This window comes from Microtus pennsylvanicus, chromosome 2 (genome assembly GCF_037038515.1).
Source record: "Microtus pennsylvanicus isolate mMicPen1 chromosome 2, mMicPen1.hap1, whole genome shotgun sequence".
In the NCBI taxonomy this organism is placed as follows: domain Eukaryota; kingdom Metazoa; phylum Chordata; class Mammalia; order Rodentia; family Cricetidae; genus Microtus; species Microtus pennsylvanicus.
Genome location: NC_134580.1, coordinates 104,650,029 through 104,665,749, shown reverse-complemented (window position 1 = coordinate 104,665,749; position 15,721 = coordinate 104,650,029). Strand labels below are relative to the sequence as shown.

General features: G+C 46.0%; 1 protein-coding gene across 1 annotated transcript in view; it reads right to left on the bottom strand.

Moving 5' to 3' along the window:
* Slc27a2 (solute carrier family 27 member 2) overlaps positions 1-15,721 on the bottom strand; it is a 32,232-nt gene that overhangs the window by 4,729 nt on the left and 11,782 nt on the right. Inside the window, exons 3-8 of the mRNA XM_075962048.1 lie at positions 15,046-15,204; positions 12,801-12,925; positions 7,497-7,691; positions 4,352-4,442; positions 3,316-3,514; positions 1,683-1,780 (exon numbers count right to left, since the gene is read on the bottom strand). Of these exons, the coding sequence (XP_075818163.1) occupies positions 1,683-1,780; positions 3,316-3,514; positions 4,352-4,442; positions 7,497-7,691; positions 12,801-12,925; positions 15,046-15,204 (867 nt within the window). The remainder of the gene's footprint in view (positions 1-1,682; positions 1,781-3,315; positions 3,515-4,351; positions 4,443-7,496; positions 7,692-12,800; positions 12,926-15,045; positions 15,205-15,721) is intronic.

The window sequence follows — 15,721 nt, the reverse complement described above, 5'->3', positions numbered from 1 at the left end:
ATGTACACCTGATGGGATAATTTTCTAATGAAGACTGAGCCTAGGGCATCTGCAGGGAGATGGACAAACTGGAGGTGGTTACACTAAGGGAATTAAGTCAGCTTCAAGAGGGCACCTGCAAGGTATTTTCTCTCATTTGTGGTTCTTGGATTTTACAGATTATATATAAAATCATGTATGCATATACGACATGGACCTAGAAATCTGGGTGGCAGGCAGATGAGAAAGGGAAAGTGAGATGTAGGGAGACTACGCTTTATATGTAATATGGACTTCAATGCAATATGTACTTTACATGTAACATGTACTTTACATGTAACATGTACTTTACATGTAACACGGACTTTACATGTAACATGGACTTTACATGTAACATGGACTTTACATGTAATATGGACTTTCACGGAAATAAAAACAACTTTCACACAAACAAATAAAATGCTGTAGCAAGGTGAACAACTTAAACTAGGTTCAGGAACTTCCGGCCCTGACAGAGTAAGCAATAAAGACAGCCGAGAGTCACTCTTAGACACACCAACTGCAAAGACTCAGGCAAAAGAAGCAAAAACCAGCTGGGCTGCCTGGACTCGGTTTAGACCAACCGAGTTCCCAGCAAAGGACCCTCTCTGACCCCTTGGGCTGCCTGTAGGCTGCGTAGTTGCTCCAGGTTTCCAGCGTGGTGAGCTGGAACCTGTGCTGGGGTGGGCCTTGGCGATGCAGCTGTCTCTGAGTCATTTCTGTTCCTCTAAGCAACCCCTCCCCCAGATTCCTATAAGTAACCTCAGTAAAACTCATTGGTTCACCAGGTTGGATTTTGGTGGCATGGGAATTTGGTCTCTCAGGGGTTCCCTGATGGGGTGAGCAGAAATGCTTGTTGCATCTCCCGGGGAAAGTTTTGTCACACGGTGTTTGGCACCGTCAGTGTGCAGGGAAGGGGGCTTTGGATTTCTACTTTGAATAAATGACGAGAATCCCAAACACTCAGTTTTTGGGACAATAAGAGCTCGACACCTTATGTTTGGGCACTGACTGGGAGAATTTGATCCTCTCTAATATCTACAATTAAAATGACTGATAATTAACTCTACTATGCATTTGAACGAATATATTTGGTATTTATGAAATTAGCTCTGACAATTTCAGCTGCAAGGCCAGTGTTATTTCTTGTTTGAGGGACTTTTGAAACAGCCAGCAGGTGTTGGAGTCAGGCTTCCTCCCACCCGGCTGGTATACCTCAGGGCCTCCACTCAGTGATGATGCTGAAATTCAGGGTCTGGTCTGGTCTTAGGAACCTGCTCTACAAGAAGAGGCTGAACACGGTTTGCCCCCTTCCCAGTTGTTTTTGTTCCTCCTTGCGCCTTCTCTTCAGAGGCAATTCACCACTTCACAGCCCTCAAGCTCCCAAAGCGTGCCAACCAGAGGCCTGGAAAACAGGAGACCTCCTTTGCCTAAGAACCCTAAATGAAGCAGCCGTTAAAGCACAGAGGCAGGCCCAACATCAGGGGCACTGAATTACTTTGACAATGGTGCCTGGTGCAGAGAGAAACGCCCTGACCCCTGGGGATTGACAGCGGCTTCAGTCTCCAGGCAGTGGGAGAAAGCAAGACTTACTGTGGCCTGCTACTGTGACTCTACCCAGTGTCTGCGTGGGTTCAGACAGATCTGTGGTGCCTTTTACCTACCTGGCACGGGCACGCCATAAACATTCACTTCCTCAACAAAGTCAACCAGTCCTACGATGTCAGCAACTTCAGTGGTAGCTACGTTCTCTCCTTTCCACCTGGGAGAAAAAGGAAGGGTTAGCTCAGGCCACGCTTGCTTTGTGGTCAGTGTTTCTTTTAGACCACGGTGAGATGCTGGCATTCCCATACTGGTCCCCTAAGACCCCCAGCTCACTTGTGGCATTCCGTTGGCAGCAAAAGGGTATAGACCTAGCTAACAGAATGTGGAATTTCAATCTTGTCACACAAAACGCCATCGATACCATTGTGTTTGAACATGAAATCCAGACGTGGCTAAGAAAGTTACTAGATGCCAGAAATAATCTCAACTTCGGTTAGCTTTGTTTAGGTCTCTCACTTTTTCCCTTTAACATCTTATTTAATTCAGTCAGTAAACTTCTATTTGGCAGAATTTCATAGTTGTATTTCAAGTTCTCACAAAAGCAAAGCTTTTATTTGAAAAGAAAAAAAATCACAGTTTTATTACATAAAGATTGTAATGTTAAGGTCTAGCCAGGTGCTATTTTTCATTTAATTAGGAATTAGGGGTTTTATAAAAATACCCTTTAGGTTTCTCAAAAGTATCTTTGTGTGTGTACCTTCATGTATGTGTGCATGCGTGTGTGTGTTTAAGTGTGTGTGGAGGCCAGAGGAGACCCCTTGAGTGTTTATTTTCAGGTACTGTCCACTCTTTCAAAAAGGCAAGATCTCTTTTCATTAGCATGGAGCTCAATGTGTTGGCTAGGGTGGCTAACTGCCCAGTAGGCTCAGGGATCTGCCTGTTTCTGCCTCCCCGGGGGTTAGAGTACAGACATGCAGCGTTAAGGCCCAGGTTTGTAAATGTGGGTTCTGGGCACTGAACTCTGGTCCTGGTACTTGGCAGGCAAGCACTATACTAGCCATCTCTCCAGCGTCTCGAAGTAACTTCTTAAGGAGGGTGAGTCAGCCTCAATTTGGTGAGTAAGCCAAAGTTCACACCTGGAGTTACTCAAGGGTGGTAACCCATATCAGACACGGTATTCAGTGATGTATGGAGAGTTCCTTTCTCAGGGAATCCACACACGCAGGACGCCTCTGCTATCAGCTGGAGGACTGAGCTATTGCTGGAAGGTCACTTCACCATTTACCAAGAAGACTTCCAAACGTCCTTATGCTAGCCTGGGAAACCATTGGATGGAGATGGAGGACAGAAGGAAGGGAGGGGGAAAAGGTTCTGAACCTTTTCAACCCAATCAACTTCATGTTAATTTGCACTTGTTTTAGTCTCAAAGCAAAAAAGCTGTTTGATTAGAAATAGGGGGAAATCCCTGGCTACCCCAAGTGCATCCACTAAATCATGCAGGACACGCGAGTGGTAGCAGGGTGCACTTCGGGCCCTGGAGACAAGGAAGAGATGTCCTGCCTTTATGTTTATTCGTGTTGTAGAGAGATGCTTTATGTTCACTCCCTATTCTCTGGGAATATAGGAGACAAATGGCACACAAGAGACGGGCAGAGCTGAAACACCGTGGGAAAGTGGCATCTGATTTCAACTCAAGAATAGGCCAAAGTGCGCATGCATTTGTTTTGGGCTCAGTAATTGAGAGAAACCAACCGGAATGTATCTCCAACTCTGTCATGAAAATAGACGAAATTTTCACGATCAATCATTAGGAGGTCTCCACTGTTGTAATAGAGGTCTCCTTTCTTAAAGACATCCCTGAGTTTTTTCTTCTCTGTCTGCGACTTTCCGCCAGCATAGCCGTGAAAAGGCGTAAGTTCTGTGATTTTGCAAATAAAGAGTCCCACCTCACCTGAGACAGAAGAGAGTACATTGTTATTTATTTTTTGTGAAGAGATAAGCACATTTTATCATCATCCTTACTGACAAGAAGCTGGCTGTAGGAAGTGTCATTTCTTATATCCATCTTCTTAAATGACATACTGTGGTTTAAAAGTGCCATGTCCCCCGTAGGTTTGTGCGTTTGAACTTGGTCCCCAGCCGGTGATGCTCATTTGGAAGGCTGTGAACCCTCTACGAAGTAGAGCCTCGCTGCAGGGTTCCATTTCCTGTCTGTGCTCTGCTTTCTCACTGCCTATGCCACGTGACCGCCTTAGAGTCCTGCCATTATGCCTTCGCCAGCGTGGTGGACTATGCCTTTCCAACTAAGCCCTTCCTCCCCTAAGATGCTTCCTGTCTGGTGTCTGGCCACAGCAGCAAGAAAAGGCACAGATACAGATCATGTGTGTGTGTGCATGCATGTCACGGACACATATATCAAACCTTATTCTGCATGGCCACCTAGTTGTAATTCCCTATTGCTATCTTTTACTCAATAATGATTCCTATACATGACTAGACAAATGCATAGTGGGTAAAAGCATAAGATAATGTTCACCCAGAGCTGTCTAGACCTTTCCACAAAGTACCTCACAAGCAAGGTGTCCAACTAGCTTAAAAGTATAATTATATGTTATGATAAGCCAGTGCCTTCTGTAATTTACATATGTATTTTTAGAATACGTCAATAAAAATCTTCCCTTGCTAATTTTAACAAAATGTACCTGCTGGTAATACTATGGTATCTCTGAAATGTTGCTTAGTCAGGATAATTTTGTGTACCGTTAATTGCATAAAAAGTCCACATTACCTTTGGGGACTTTGATGCAATATCCATTTGCGTCACGGATGGGTTCATCTTTCTCCACATCGTATTTAATCAGCTCATACGTTACAACTTTCTGCCAAAGTTAAAAAACATCAATTGAGTACATCAACTGAGCTTTGCAGCTTTTCTATGCTTACTTTATCATAAAAAGTGGAGAAAGGATACATTACACGTATCTTCAGTGCATAACACGGGTGGGATTTTTGCATCTGTAATAACCACCCAGACCTAGATATAAAACATTTCCACTTTACTGAAGAAGTTGCTTTCTGTCCCCTTCTGTGTAGTCAATCACCATTTTGATTTCTATCTCTCCCTATTAACTTAAAACTCGACAAGTAACTGTGGGCATGCCTGTCTTATTCTAGTTACTATGTCTGTGTACATCAGCAGCCCATGTTGCTGCTCTTCTCAGTGATGTTGCTATGGATGGTACCAGAGACAGAGCCCAGACCTTGCACAAGCCATGAACGCACCCTACTTCTGGGCATCATCTCCAGCCCATTTTCATTTACATTCAACTTTCCCTTGTATAAATATACTACACTTTATTCTGTTGATGGGTATTTTTAATGAGTATTTGGATTATTTATAATTTTGGTCGATTATAAATAAAACTGTTAGGATCATTCTCATGCATATCTTTTGGTAGGCAGATTAAAAATGGGTTTAAAGTCATGTCTGATAATGTATTAATATATTACCATTCGATCCTGGCCCCCTCATCCCCAGGGACACATTATTCATTACATTTAAGAATCAAAGCAAAAATTATTTCAGGCATGACTATAAAGTTATTAAAAAGTTATCAGAGCTAGGTGTGGTGGTACATACCTGTAATCCTAGCTACATGGCTTGTGTGTGTATGTGGGGTGCTGAAGCAGGAGGATCACAAGTTGAAGCTAGTATGGGAAACTTATTAAGAGTTTATCCTAAAATAAAAGCTTCTAAAAGGGCTGGGCCATGGCTTAGTGGCAAATACTTGTTGAGCATGTGCAAGGCCTTGGGTTCAATCTCTGTACTACAAAACTAAAACCAAATTTAAAGCACAACCCCCCCCAACTCTATGTTAAGACACAGTTTGACACTTATACCATCATAATACTAAGCATATTATTTTCCCTACTCAAGGAGATCAGAAAGTACAACAGTGATCAGCTACAATGGCCAGCCATGTTTACTGTGCCAGCTTCAAATTCAGCTTCATTAAAACCAAGTGGTGCTAGGCATCCAGCCTGGTCTACAGACTGAGTTCCAGGACAGCCAGGGCTACACAGAGAAACCCTGTTTCAAAAAACAAAACAAAACCCCCAAGTGCCATTTTTGGACAATGAAAGCACACTGACTGAATTTATAAGAATATCAAAAATCAGCTGGGCAGTAGTGGCGCACGCCTTTAATCTCAGAACTTGGGAGGCAGAGGCAGGCGGATCTCTGTGAGTTCGAGGCCAGCCTGGTCTACAAGAGCTAGTTCCAGGACAGGCTCCAAAGCTACAGAAAACTACCCTGTCTTGAAAGACCAAAATCAAAAGAATAAAAGTATAAAAAATCTTATGGTTGTAGTTAATACTTAAAAATTTTTTTTCTTTTTTTCTTTCTTTTTTTTAAAGGAATTTGTTTGGTGCACAAAAACTGACAAAAATACGACAACCAACGGCTGAGAAAGTAAAAGAGCTAGCAGTGTATGCTCACGGAAACCCTGCACACGGAAGCAGAAGTTTGGTAGAAGACAAATTTCCATTAGAGTCCTCTCTCTGAGGTTGTAGAAGCAACACTGACAGCTTGTTTGTGTTTAGCCTTCATCTCTCTGGCTGGGCTCGTTCACGCCGGCCCGACACTAACGTCCCGGTATAGAGCAATGTGGCTCAGTAGGCTTGTTCGTGATGGTGGAAATACACTCTGCTCACAGGGGCCGGCTGAGCACTTGCAAGGCAGCCGTTACTGTGAATGACGAACTGGTTTCAAAACTTTGCTTTATTGGCATTTAATATTTAAACACAGCTAGCTAGAGGCTACCATGCCAGACATTACACGCCTGGAGGTCAGGGACTGAGCTGCACAGGGTGGGGTTGGTGCCAGTGTTGGAGAGGGTACTCGGACCTGGGAATGCCTGTGCTCCCACCAGAGTATAAGAAATGGCAGTCTTAATGTCCAAGGTTATTGTACAACAAATAACTCAGCAAGTCTTTCCCCTCATTAACGCCAAGTTTGGGCCAGGCCACCCGGTGGGCTCAATCTTTTCTTTGTATCTCTGTTTTAAGATGTTGAAATTGAGGCCTCAGGAATGGAAGCAACTTCTGGGGCCCCTCAGCTTGCATGCGGTGGGAAGCTGAAGTCTAAGGAATGTTAAGTGACTTCCTGGGGGCCACTCAGCTAGGATGTGGTGGCACCGGGGTCTGCCCTTCAGTGCCACAGCACTTAGTACATGGACTACTTCACTGGTCAGTGCCCGGAGACAAAGGCTGCCTGAGAGTTAGAGGCGCGATGACAATGACTGCACAGGCCAGCGAAGGGTCAGCATCCATGGGCTGTCCTTAGAATGACTGACTGACCACCAAGAGAGCAGAGCTTCGGGGTCAGTAGGCAATAAAACAGCTGAGAGAGAGGAGAGAAACAAGATACATCTTTCTGGTGGACCTATGAGAACACACATGTTGACCAGAACATCCCAAGTCTCTTGAAGGCCTGGGCTGCTGCTCTTAATACGGCACGGTTTTTCAAAGGACCCAGGGCCTTATCTCAGAACAACTGAATCTAAAGCCAAGAGGTTGGGAACCTACACCCGTGTATATAAAGAGCTCCCCGTGCGATTTTTATGCATATCTCAATTAAAGGGAAACCATTGCATTTCACAACATGTGATACACTCAGAGCAAAGTAACCTTCCAATTCCCCTCAAACACGAGTTCAAGTGAAGGGAGGATGACTTCACACAGGTCTCAAATATTAAAAGTAATGAGTCACTGTGAGTATGAGATCACCTCAGAAAAGCCACTGTCATAGATGTGGTCAAGGTTCTCTTGGTGATACTGATGGGGCCTGGTTCGGACGCTACATTGTGGGACCGCTTTAAAGGACTCTATTCTGAAAGTCAGCTTCACTGCGTTCATTTTTCAGTGTACTTAACTCTTTGTAGGTAGTTGGCTCTTCCGACAGCGCCGATTTTTCTCGGATAATTCAAAAACCCAATATTGCCTTCAGTGGAAGCGTAGAACTCATAAATGTGAATGTCCCCAAATCTCTTGATAAACTCTTTCCACACATCTCCCCGTAAGCCATTTCCCAGCGCTATTTTCACTTTGTGATCACGGTCATTTGGTTTCTGTGGTAACAGGAGAGGAAGCAGACGGAACGTTAACATTTTGAGAGCTTGGATTTATACGTGTCCATTGTATTCAGATTCTGTGTATTTAATTTATACTGATAGTTGCCCTGATTTTATTTCATAATTGTGTCTTTAAAAATTCATCTTAGTCTACCACTCCCAGACACAACCCCCTCTTTCTGCAACATGAGCACCATAGTCTGATAGGTGGGATGCTGATCTGATTAACTTAAAAAAAAGGATAGTTTTCCATTTTGATTTGAGGCAAGAAGAAACAACCAGATGAACCAGGTAAGGCCACCATTTAACTTGCACCCAGTGTAAAATGTCAGTATCAGTGACTTTCCAGAAGGCGCATGCTCATGGGAGACTCAGAAATGAACACGTCCTGGCACCAGTAGGATTGTGGGTGTTTCTGTTCGTAAAGCAGTAGCTTTTATGTGGCAGTGAAGAAAACTGGGAACCCAACTGAGATGGGACAGGCTGTGCAGGGAGCGGGGGCATTTCCCATAAACCACTGCGGAGCAACAATGATAGAGGCGAGAGAGGAGCCATATTTGCCTGGTGTGGCTAAGGTCACAAGACCTGTTGCAGTTAAATCAATGGAAACTGTCGGAAAGGCTGAGAAAGGGAAAGAGAAGGCGTAAGCAGCTCCCAGCTGTGCAGCCAAGACGAAGAGGCTTTGTCAGAAATGAAAAGCAGGAAGGAGAAGTTGTTGTGTATAAGGCCCCAAAGAGGACCTAGTGAGAGCCAAAGGCGTTGAGGGGACCACACTGCTTCCTTCATGTTTTTGCGCTTACTCGTTAGAGATTCAGAGAGATGGCCCAACTAATTTAAGGTGAATGGTGAGCGTAGAAGGCAAATTATCTTCTCTGGGAGACTATAGCTTGGTGGAAAGACAGGTTACTCAAGAAGGTATAAAGTTTTTATTTGTAAATTGTGCCTTTGTTTGAAGAGAAAACAGCCCAGGACAGGGTAGACGTGCCTGTTAGCAAGAGCTCTCCTCTCTCATCAAAAGCTAATTTATTTGCTTAATAAATGTATGGCCATGACGGCATTGGTGGCCCTGCTGCTGTTGTTGCTTTTCCTCCTCCTCCCTCCCCTCCCCTCCCCTCCCCTCCCCTCCCCTCCCCTCCCCTCCCGCTTCGGTCTTGGGGTTTCTATTGCTGTGACAAAACACCATGACCAAAAGCAAGCTGAGAAGGAAAGGGCTTATTTGGCTTACACTTCCACATTGCTATTTATCACTGAAGGAAGCCAGGACAGGAACACCAACATGCAGGTGCTGACGCAGAGGGATGCTGCTTACTGGCTTGCTTCCCCTGGCTTGCTCAGACTGCTTTCTTATAGAATCCAGGACCACCAGCCCAGGGATGGCATCACCCACTATGATTTAGGCCCTTCCCCATTGATCACTAATTGAGAAAATGCCCTACAGCTGGATCTCATGGAGGCATCTCCTCCTCTCTGGTGACTCTAGCTTATGCCAAGTTGACACACAAAACCAGCCAGTACACTTTCTTTACTTTTCTTTGATACAGGGTCTCGTTCTGCATTCCAGGCTGATCTTCAACTTGCAGCAATCCACCTGCCTCAACATCCTCTAAGTGCTGGCATTAATGTGTAAGTCACTTTGTCCAGATCTTTCATTACTTCCTAGGCTGAGAAGGGACTTTGGAATATAGCCGGGGGGGGGGGGGGGAGGGGAGGGGGGTAAGAAGCAAGAGGGAGAGAGGAAGGGAGGGAGGGAGTAAGCGGCTGCTCTCCTCTAAAGGGAAAGTACTGTAACAACTAGAAGGCAGATCAAAATAAACTTTAAATTAGTTCCATGGAGAAGAAGCTAGAAGCTCAGCAAACTGTAAGTACGGATTTGATCTTTAAGTAACTTGATTGGCCAAAGGACTTAGGTGGTGAAGGTCACTGTGGCTTTTCTAGCTGGAGAGGTAAACAGAGATAGTCACTGAAGAAAATGGTTCCCCAAGTGAATGTACGGAGAGTGGCCGGAGACCTCATGTCAAAGTTGCCTGAGGTGTTTTGAACCTGTGTAAGTTCTGGGTGTTCTGACTGCTAGGGATATAGCCTCTTCATTAGCTCTGGCCCACAGATCACTGGACTCTCTTTCACGATTCCCTAGGACCTGTCAGGAGGCAGGGAGTCTGTCGTTTGCCAGGGCCAGTTTTGGCTTATGTTGGCTGCTGTCCTGGAACGCCGATTACCGATCACTCTCTAGTGTTACCATTAATTATAGGGTTCCCCTGCCCATAAAATGTTATTCTCCTCAGAAAGGACTGGCAGATTTCCAGAGTTCCCTTCCTGCTCTCTTTCATGGGAACTCTGAGACTAAAGCATTCCAGTATCTGAAAAATGCTTATTGTCACTTAAGAACCACCTGATCTAGGTGCTCACCAGTTCCCAGGCCCGTGAGGTACTGTGGAGAGGCCTTCCCGTGTGTAAATCCAAGACCTTACGTGGTCCATGTGCCTCCCACACTCCGTTCTCCACCCACACCTGTTCACTTCCTTGTCTAACAGCTCCTCTCACGTCTCTCTTTCGTTAGATGCATCCTCCTTGGAGACCAAACATATCTCTGAATCCTCCACAGGGCTTGGGCCTGTGTTTTGCATACAGCATAATCTCTGTGGTTAAACAAGTAAACCTCCACCAGGGACTGCTCAGCAGCTCATGGCTGGGGCATCCGCACCAAGGCAGAGCAGGTTAAAGAGGCAGGTGCCTGGGTGTTTGGGCAGCTGGCCAGGCCCACAGGTGCAGCAGGGCACCTGTGGGCAGCAGGTAGCTGGGTTTAGCATCATAATACCGTGGGCTCAGTTTTCACAGTACGACACAGGGATCTTCTTACACTAGCAGAAGGGATTGAGGTTTGAAGGCTGGAAACGTTTCTGGACACAAATGAGGTCCGGGATCGCCTAAGAAGCCCCGCTTTTACTCTGTCTTGCTTGCTAGACTCACCTCTGCCTTCCCCCGAGGACATGGTTCTTCTTTACCACCCAAGCCAACTGTGCTAAGGAACTGACTTGCAGGTCATTTTCTCCTTTGTTCCTCTATTTTGTTTTCTACCTTAGAACTGAGCTGAGAAACGCAAACACACCTGGGGCTTAGGTTCCCACCGGGATTTAGTGGCTAGTCAGAGGTAAGAGGTCAGAGTGTCCTGGAAGGAATGCAGAGAACCAGACAATCTAAGTAAGGAGACTATCTCCACCGAGGGTTTGCCTGTGTGCCATGTTTGTAAATGCTTTTGGCCTGTATTGTCTTACTTCGGTCACTAAAGCCCGTCGGACAGGACAGCTCATGAAGTATTTGCCTCCCATTTCAATTGAGGAAGTGGAGCCTTGGGAAGCTTATAGTGCAGACCCTAGGGTTACAAAGACGGTGAAAGAATCAAACACACATCTATCTGGCTTCACACAGAATTTTTCAGAGGCAGGAGGATCAGAAGTTCAAGGTCATCCTCTGGCTGCTTACAGAGTTTGAGGCCAGCCTGGGATACATGAGGCCCTATCTAATAAAACAAAACAAAATAAAAAAAAAAAAGAAAAGAAAAAGAAGAAAGAAGAGAAGAAGTGAGAGAAAGAGAAAAAGAGAATACGGCATAAAAATCAATTAGTACTAAAAGGGCTTTTGAGTGAAAAACACGGTGCTTATTTAATTCCATTTCTCTGTCCTTAGCTTGCTGCTCTGAGACAGACACTGGAACTCTTCCAGATGCCCTCACCCCCACCCTCTCTCTGCTCTCCTTTGTAACCCCCCCCCCCAGCATCTCATTGAGAAACCTTTGCCATCACTTAGTTCCTAACTGGAGGACTCACACACTCGGCTTTGGCAGCATCTTGCACTAATATATACCTTCTTCCTAAAGCAGGGGGCTGGAGGGATGGTGTTGCCTTAAGGAACAATGGCTGTTCTTGCAGAGGACCTCAATTTGGTTCCCAGCACCCACACGGTGGCTCACAACTCTAGGGGATCCGATTTCCCCTTCTGACCTCTGCTGGCACCAGGCACACGTGTGACTCACAGACATACATGCAGGCAAAACACCCATACACATTAAATAAATAAATCTAAAAAGGGACATTTTAAAAAAAAATATTTTTTTTTCCTTAAAGGATACTGCTCTCAGGCAGCCACACAAACAGCACAGGAGTGAATCAGCTTCACACTGAAGACGTGGAGCACAGGGACCTTTCGTTATACATAAAGACTCTGCAGGGCGAGACCCAGACATTACAAGGGAAAATGGGCAAAGCAGATGCAGAAGATTCAACCACACAACCTCACCACCGCTTCAGTCAATAGCTGTGCTACCCTGTGCCTCATTAAACCCAGAGGCCAGAGACTGACTAGTGGGGTAAGAGAAGAAGGTCTCCTATTTCTTCTGTGTACAAGGGCAGACACACTGTCACGGATCCACCCAAGGACTGTGTGTAGACCAGTGTATGTGGACTAGCAGGCTGGAACGTGAGGACAGTGATGGCAATGGCTGCCATCTGTTACACACGTACTAGACACAAATGCTTCACTCGGTGCTTTGGGCCCCTAATCTCGTTCTGTGTTCAGACTCTACATAAGGAAAACTAGTATCATGTCAGTGTTGGCTGCTGGGAGCAGACATTTCAAGACTACACTGCTCAAAGAGTGGAGTAGTTTTGTCTCTTGACAAAACTACTAACAAGTTACAGAGCCCAGGGGAGACGGGAGGCAAGAAACACATGTGCAACACGAGAGGCAGGAGCGTAGAAGGGATGAATGACCTTTGCTGGAGAGACTCAAATAGGCTGACATATGACCTATTGCTTGAGCTGGGGCTGACAGTGGCTTTTCACAAGCAGGAAGGAAAGAGGAGGACCTGGGATGGGGAAGGTGTGAAAACACGTAACAAAACAGAGAATAAAAATTGCAATCAAAGTAGCTGTCACTGCTCTCCAGCCAGGTCCTTCTAGAAGGCAAGTGCGCTATCAGTGTGTTGTTCTAACAGACAGCTGGCGTCTAAGCTGAGAACCGAGAGATGAGTCAGCAGAAGCCTGTCACAATCCAAGGAAACTTGAACGTCTTATCGATTTTGAAACGATATTAAGACACAAGGAGCGTTACCTGGGGCGTGTTGCACAGGTACCGAAGCAGTTCCCCAATGTACTGGATGACAGTGACGTTGTACTTCCTGCAGTCGTCCCAGAACTGGCTGGCTGAGAACTTGCTCCGCAAAGCAATAGTGGCCCCTAGTAAAAAGCACAGAAAACATCAGGGAGGGAGCGCAGAAAAAAAAAAAAATCTCTCGGATGAGAGACTTACAAATGAATGAAATCCAACATGTGTGGAGTGCCTCTTCCATTGAATACCGAGCATAATGGAGACTTGCTTCCACCCATGTGAACCTCCGATCTGTGAAAGGGGAGCGGATGCACGGGGGGGGGGGGGGGGAATCATTCTAATGCAATCCAGGTGCCCTGATGGGGCTTATGAGGTGGAGGTGAGGAAGAGGGATCCTAGGAAGGGGGGAAGAGAGAAAGAGGGAGGGAGGGAGGGATGGAGGGAGAGTGAGAGCGATGGGGGAGGGGGAGAGCGAGAGAGCGAGAGAGCGAGAGAGAGAGAGAGAGAGAGAGCAAGTGAGAGAGAGCGAGCGTGAGAGAGCGAGATAGAGTGAAAGAGAGAGAGCGAGATAGATAGATAGATAGAGAGAGAGAGAGAGAGCTGTCACCAGTGCCCATGAGCCCATGACCATATTACCTTGTGTGGCAAGGCATGTGATTACGTGATTAAGCTCAGGGTCTAGAGGTGGGAAGGTTTTCCCAGATTATCTCCTTACCCAGTTGTAAGGGTATCTAACGAGGAGGAAAGGAAAAGGGGGGACTTGGAGGGTGCGAATTGAATATGGAAGACGGGACCACGAGCCGAGGCATTCAGGCAGCCTCTATAATGGACGAGACCAGGACACAGATCTATAGCATGTGGGGGCAGCGTAGTCCAGCCAGAGACAGCTGACTTCCAGAACAATGAGAAAACAAACCTGTGTTGCTGGAAGTCGCTGAGCTTCCGGCAGTTTGTTCCAGCAGCAACAGGAAGCCCATACCCATTTCTCATGTCGCTCGCTTCTTTTCACCCCTAAATATACCAATGACTGGTGTTGAGAAGAGACGCTCACAAAGATCTTTCCTCCTTTTGCTGGTGTCTGCAGTGCTGAAGGTACTGGCTTGTCCGCTTCAGAGCCCCCCAACCACTCTGCTGCGGAAGATCCAGTAGTACGCCTATGCCCAGCCATGCTTTGCTCCTGAAGGGTGGGGCTGATGCCAGGCGAAGTTCAGAGCTGATGGACTCGTCATGTAGATGAAGGAAGGAAATAGGTGCTTGGACCATGAGTTTAAGCTCAAGCTGTTAAAAAAAGGTGATCGCAGCCAGGCTAGCTTACACTACAAAGAATAGCTTCTCCTTTTGGAGGCTGTGAGGTTCAAAAGCAAGGCATCGGCAAGTCCGGTGTTGGGCAAGGGTGCTCTTTTTGATCTGGGAACAGCCATCATCTCTCCATATCCTCTTCAGGGGGAGGGCAGAGCCAGCCATGAGAGTCTCTACTCTACCTGCTTTCCAAGGCACCGATCAAGTGCTTCAAAGTTCCACATTACAGCCGGCCTAACCTTTCCAAAGGCCTTGCCTTTGACACTATGCCACCAGGGCTCAGAACTGCAGACATGCAGCCTATGATATATGCATGCACGTATATGTATATGTATTATTACACGTGCTATGTGTTTTATTTCAAATAAATGTGTCTATTTTACAGGCTTATTTAAAATGAAATGTCACTTGGGAGAAAAGTCAAGTTATTTATCTCAGTGAAAGAATAAGAACTAGTTTTCTCAGAGACGGGGATATGGGACTGAACCTTTATGGGAAAAAGCAATGTAAATTCTCCTGAAGGGACAGACAAGGCCAACTCCTGTATAGACGGTGATATTTGAGAAGGAAAGAGGAGCTGATGGCAGGCCAGCTACTCTGACTAACTCCAGGAGGCTGTGGAAGTAAGGACAAACACAGAGCAAGGACAGTGGGGAGAGAAGCTTGTTGATGCTGACCGAGAGTGACATGCAAGTTTCTGCAACTGGAGAATGATTTACAGAACCTAAGAAAAGGAATTTCTCCCTAGATCTATTGAACAGTTAAGGCATGGGGAAAGAGAAATTATTTTAGAAGCTTGCTCATGATGTGTGAACCACAGAGCCTTGCAATTGATGCCCAAGTGAATACTGGCTCTGGTAGACAGGAAAGCAGCCGGATATGCTTTTCCTTAGGAGCAGATTTGAACGCGTGTCCACCCCTGATGCCTGGGGAGAGAAACAGAACTTACCAGCCACGATGCATCCGTGGAGGCCAATCATGAGCGCCGCACTGTGATACAGGGGCATAGTGGTGTAGATTATATCGTGGGCCTTGATCCCACTCGCCAAAGCCAGGCCAGTTCCATACCACAGGCGGTGGTGATTGATGGTTGCAGCTTTTGGGAGGCCTTTGCAAAGACGTAAGAGAAGGCGTCAGTGGGCCAGGTAGAGATCTAGTGTATGAAGTTCCCTCCCATCAGGCTGGAAGAATTGTTTTGAAGGTGTGTGTGTGTGTGTAGGGGAGGGATAAGCGGTCAGGCCATGGGTGTGAACATTTTTTTAATTCCTCAAAGCAATAAAGAGAGTAAATATTTTAAGTTTCAGGCTGCCATTTGGTCATTGCTGTGCTGACCCATATCTGCCAGTGTGTGCTGAAAGCAGCTGTGCACATACAGAAAGGCTTAACGATGGCCCTGTTTTAGGAACACTTGGAGCCTATGTTTGGTTCTCAAGGCATAGTTTGAGTCCTGAGACGGACAGATGACATAGTAGTGACTTTAAGAGAATGAATTCCTGTCTTGGGCTCACTACTTTGTAAGGCATTTTCAAAAAAGTCAACTTAAGAGATAGATCGAATTACATTGTCCAACCCGCAGATGAGGAAGCTAAGTTTAAGAGACTCAGTAGTGCCGACCACTAATGATA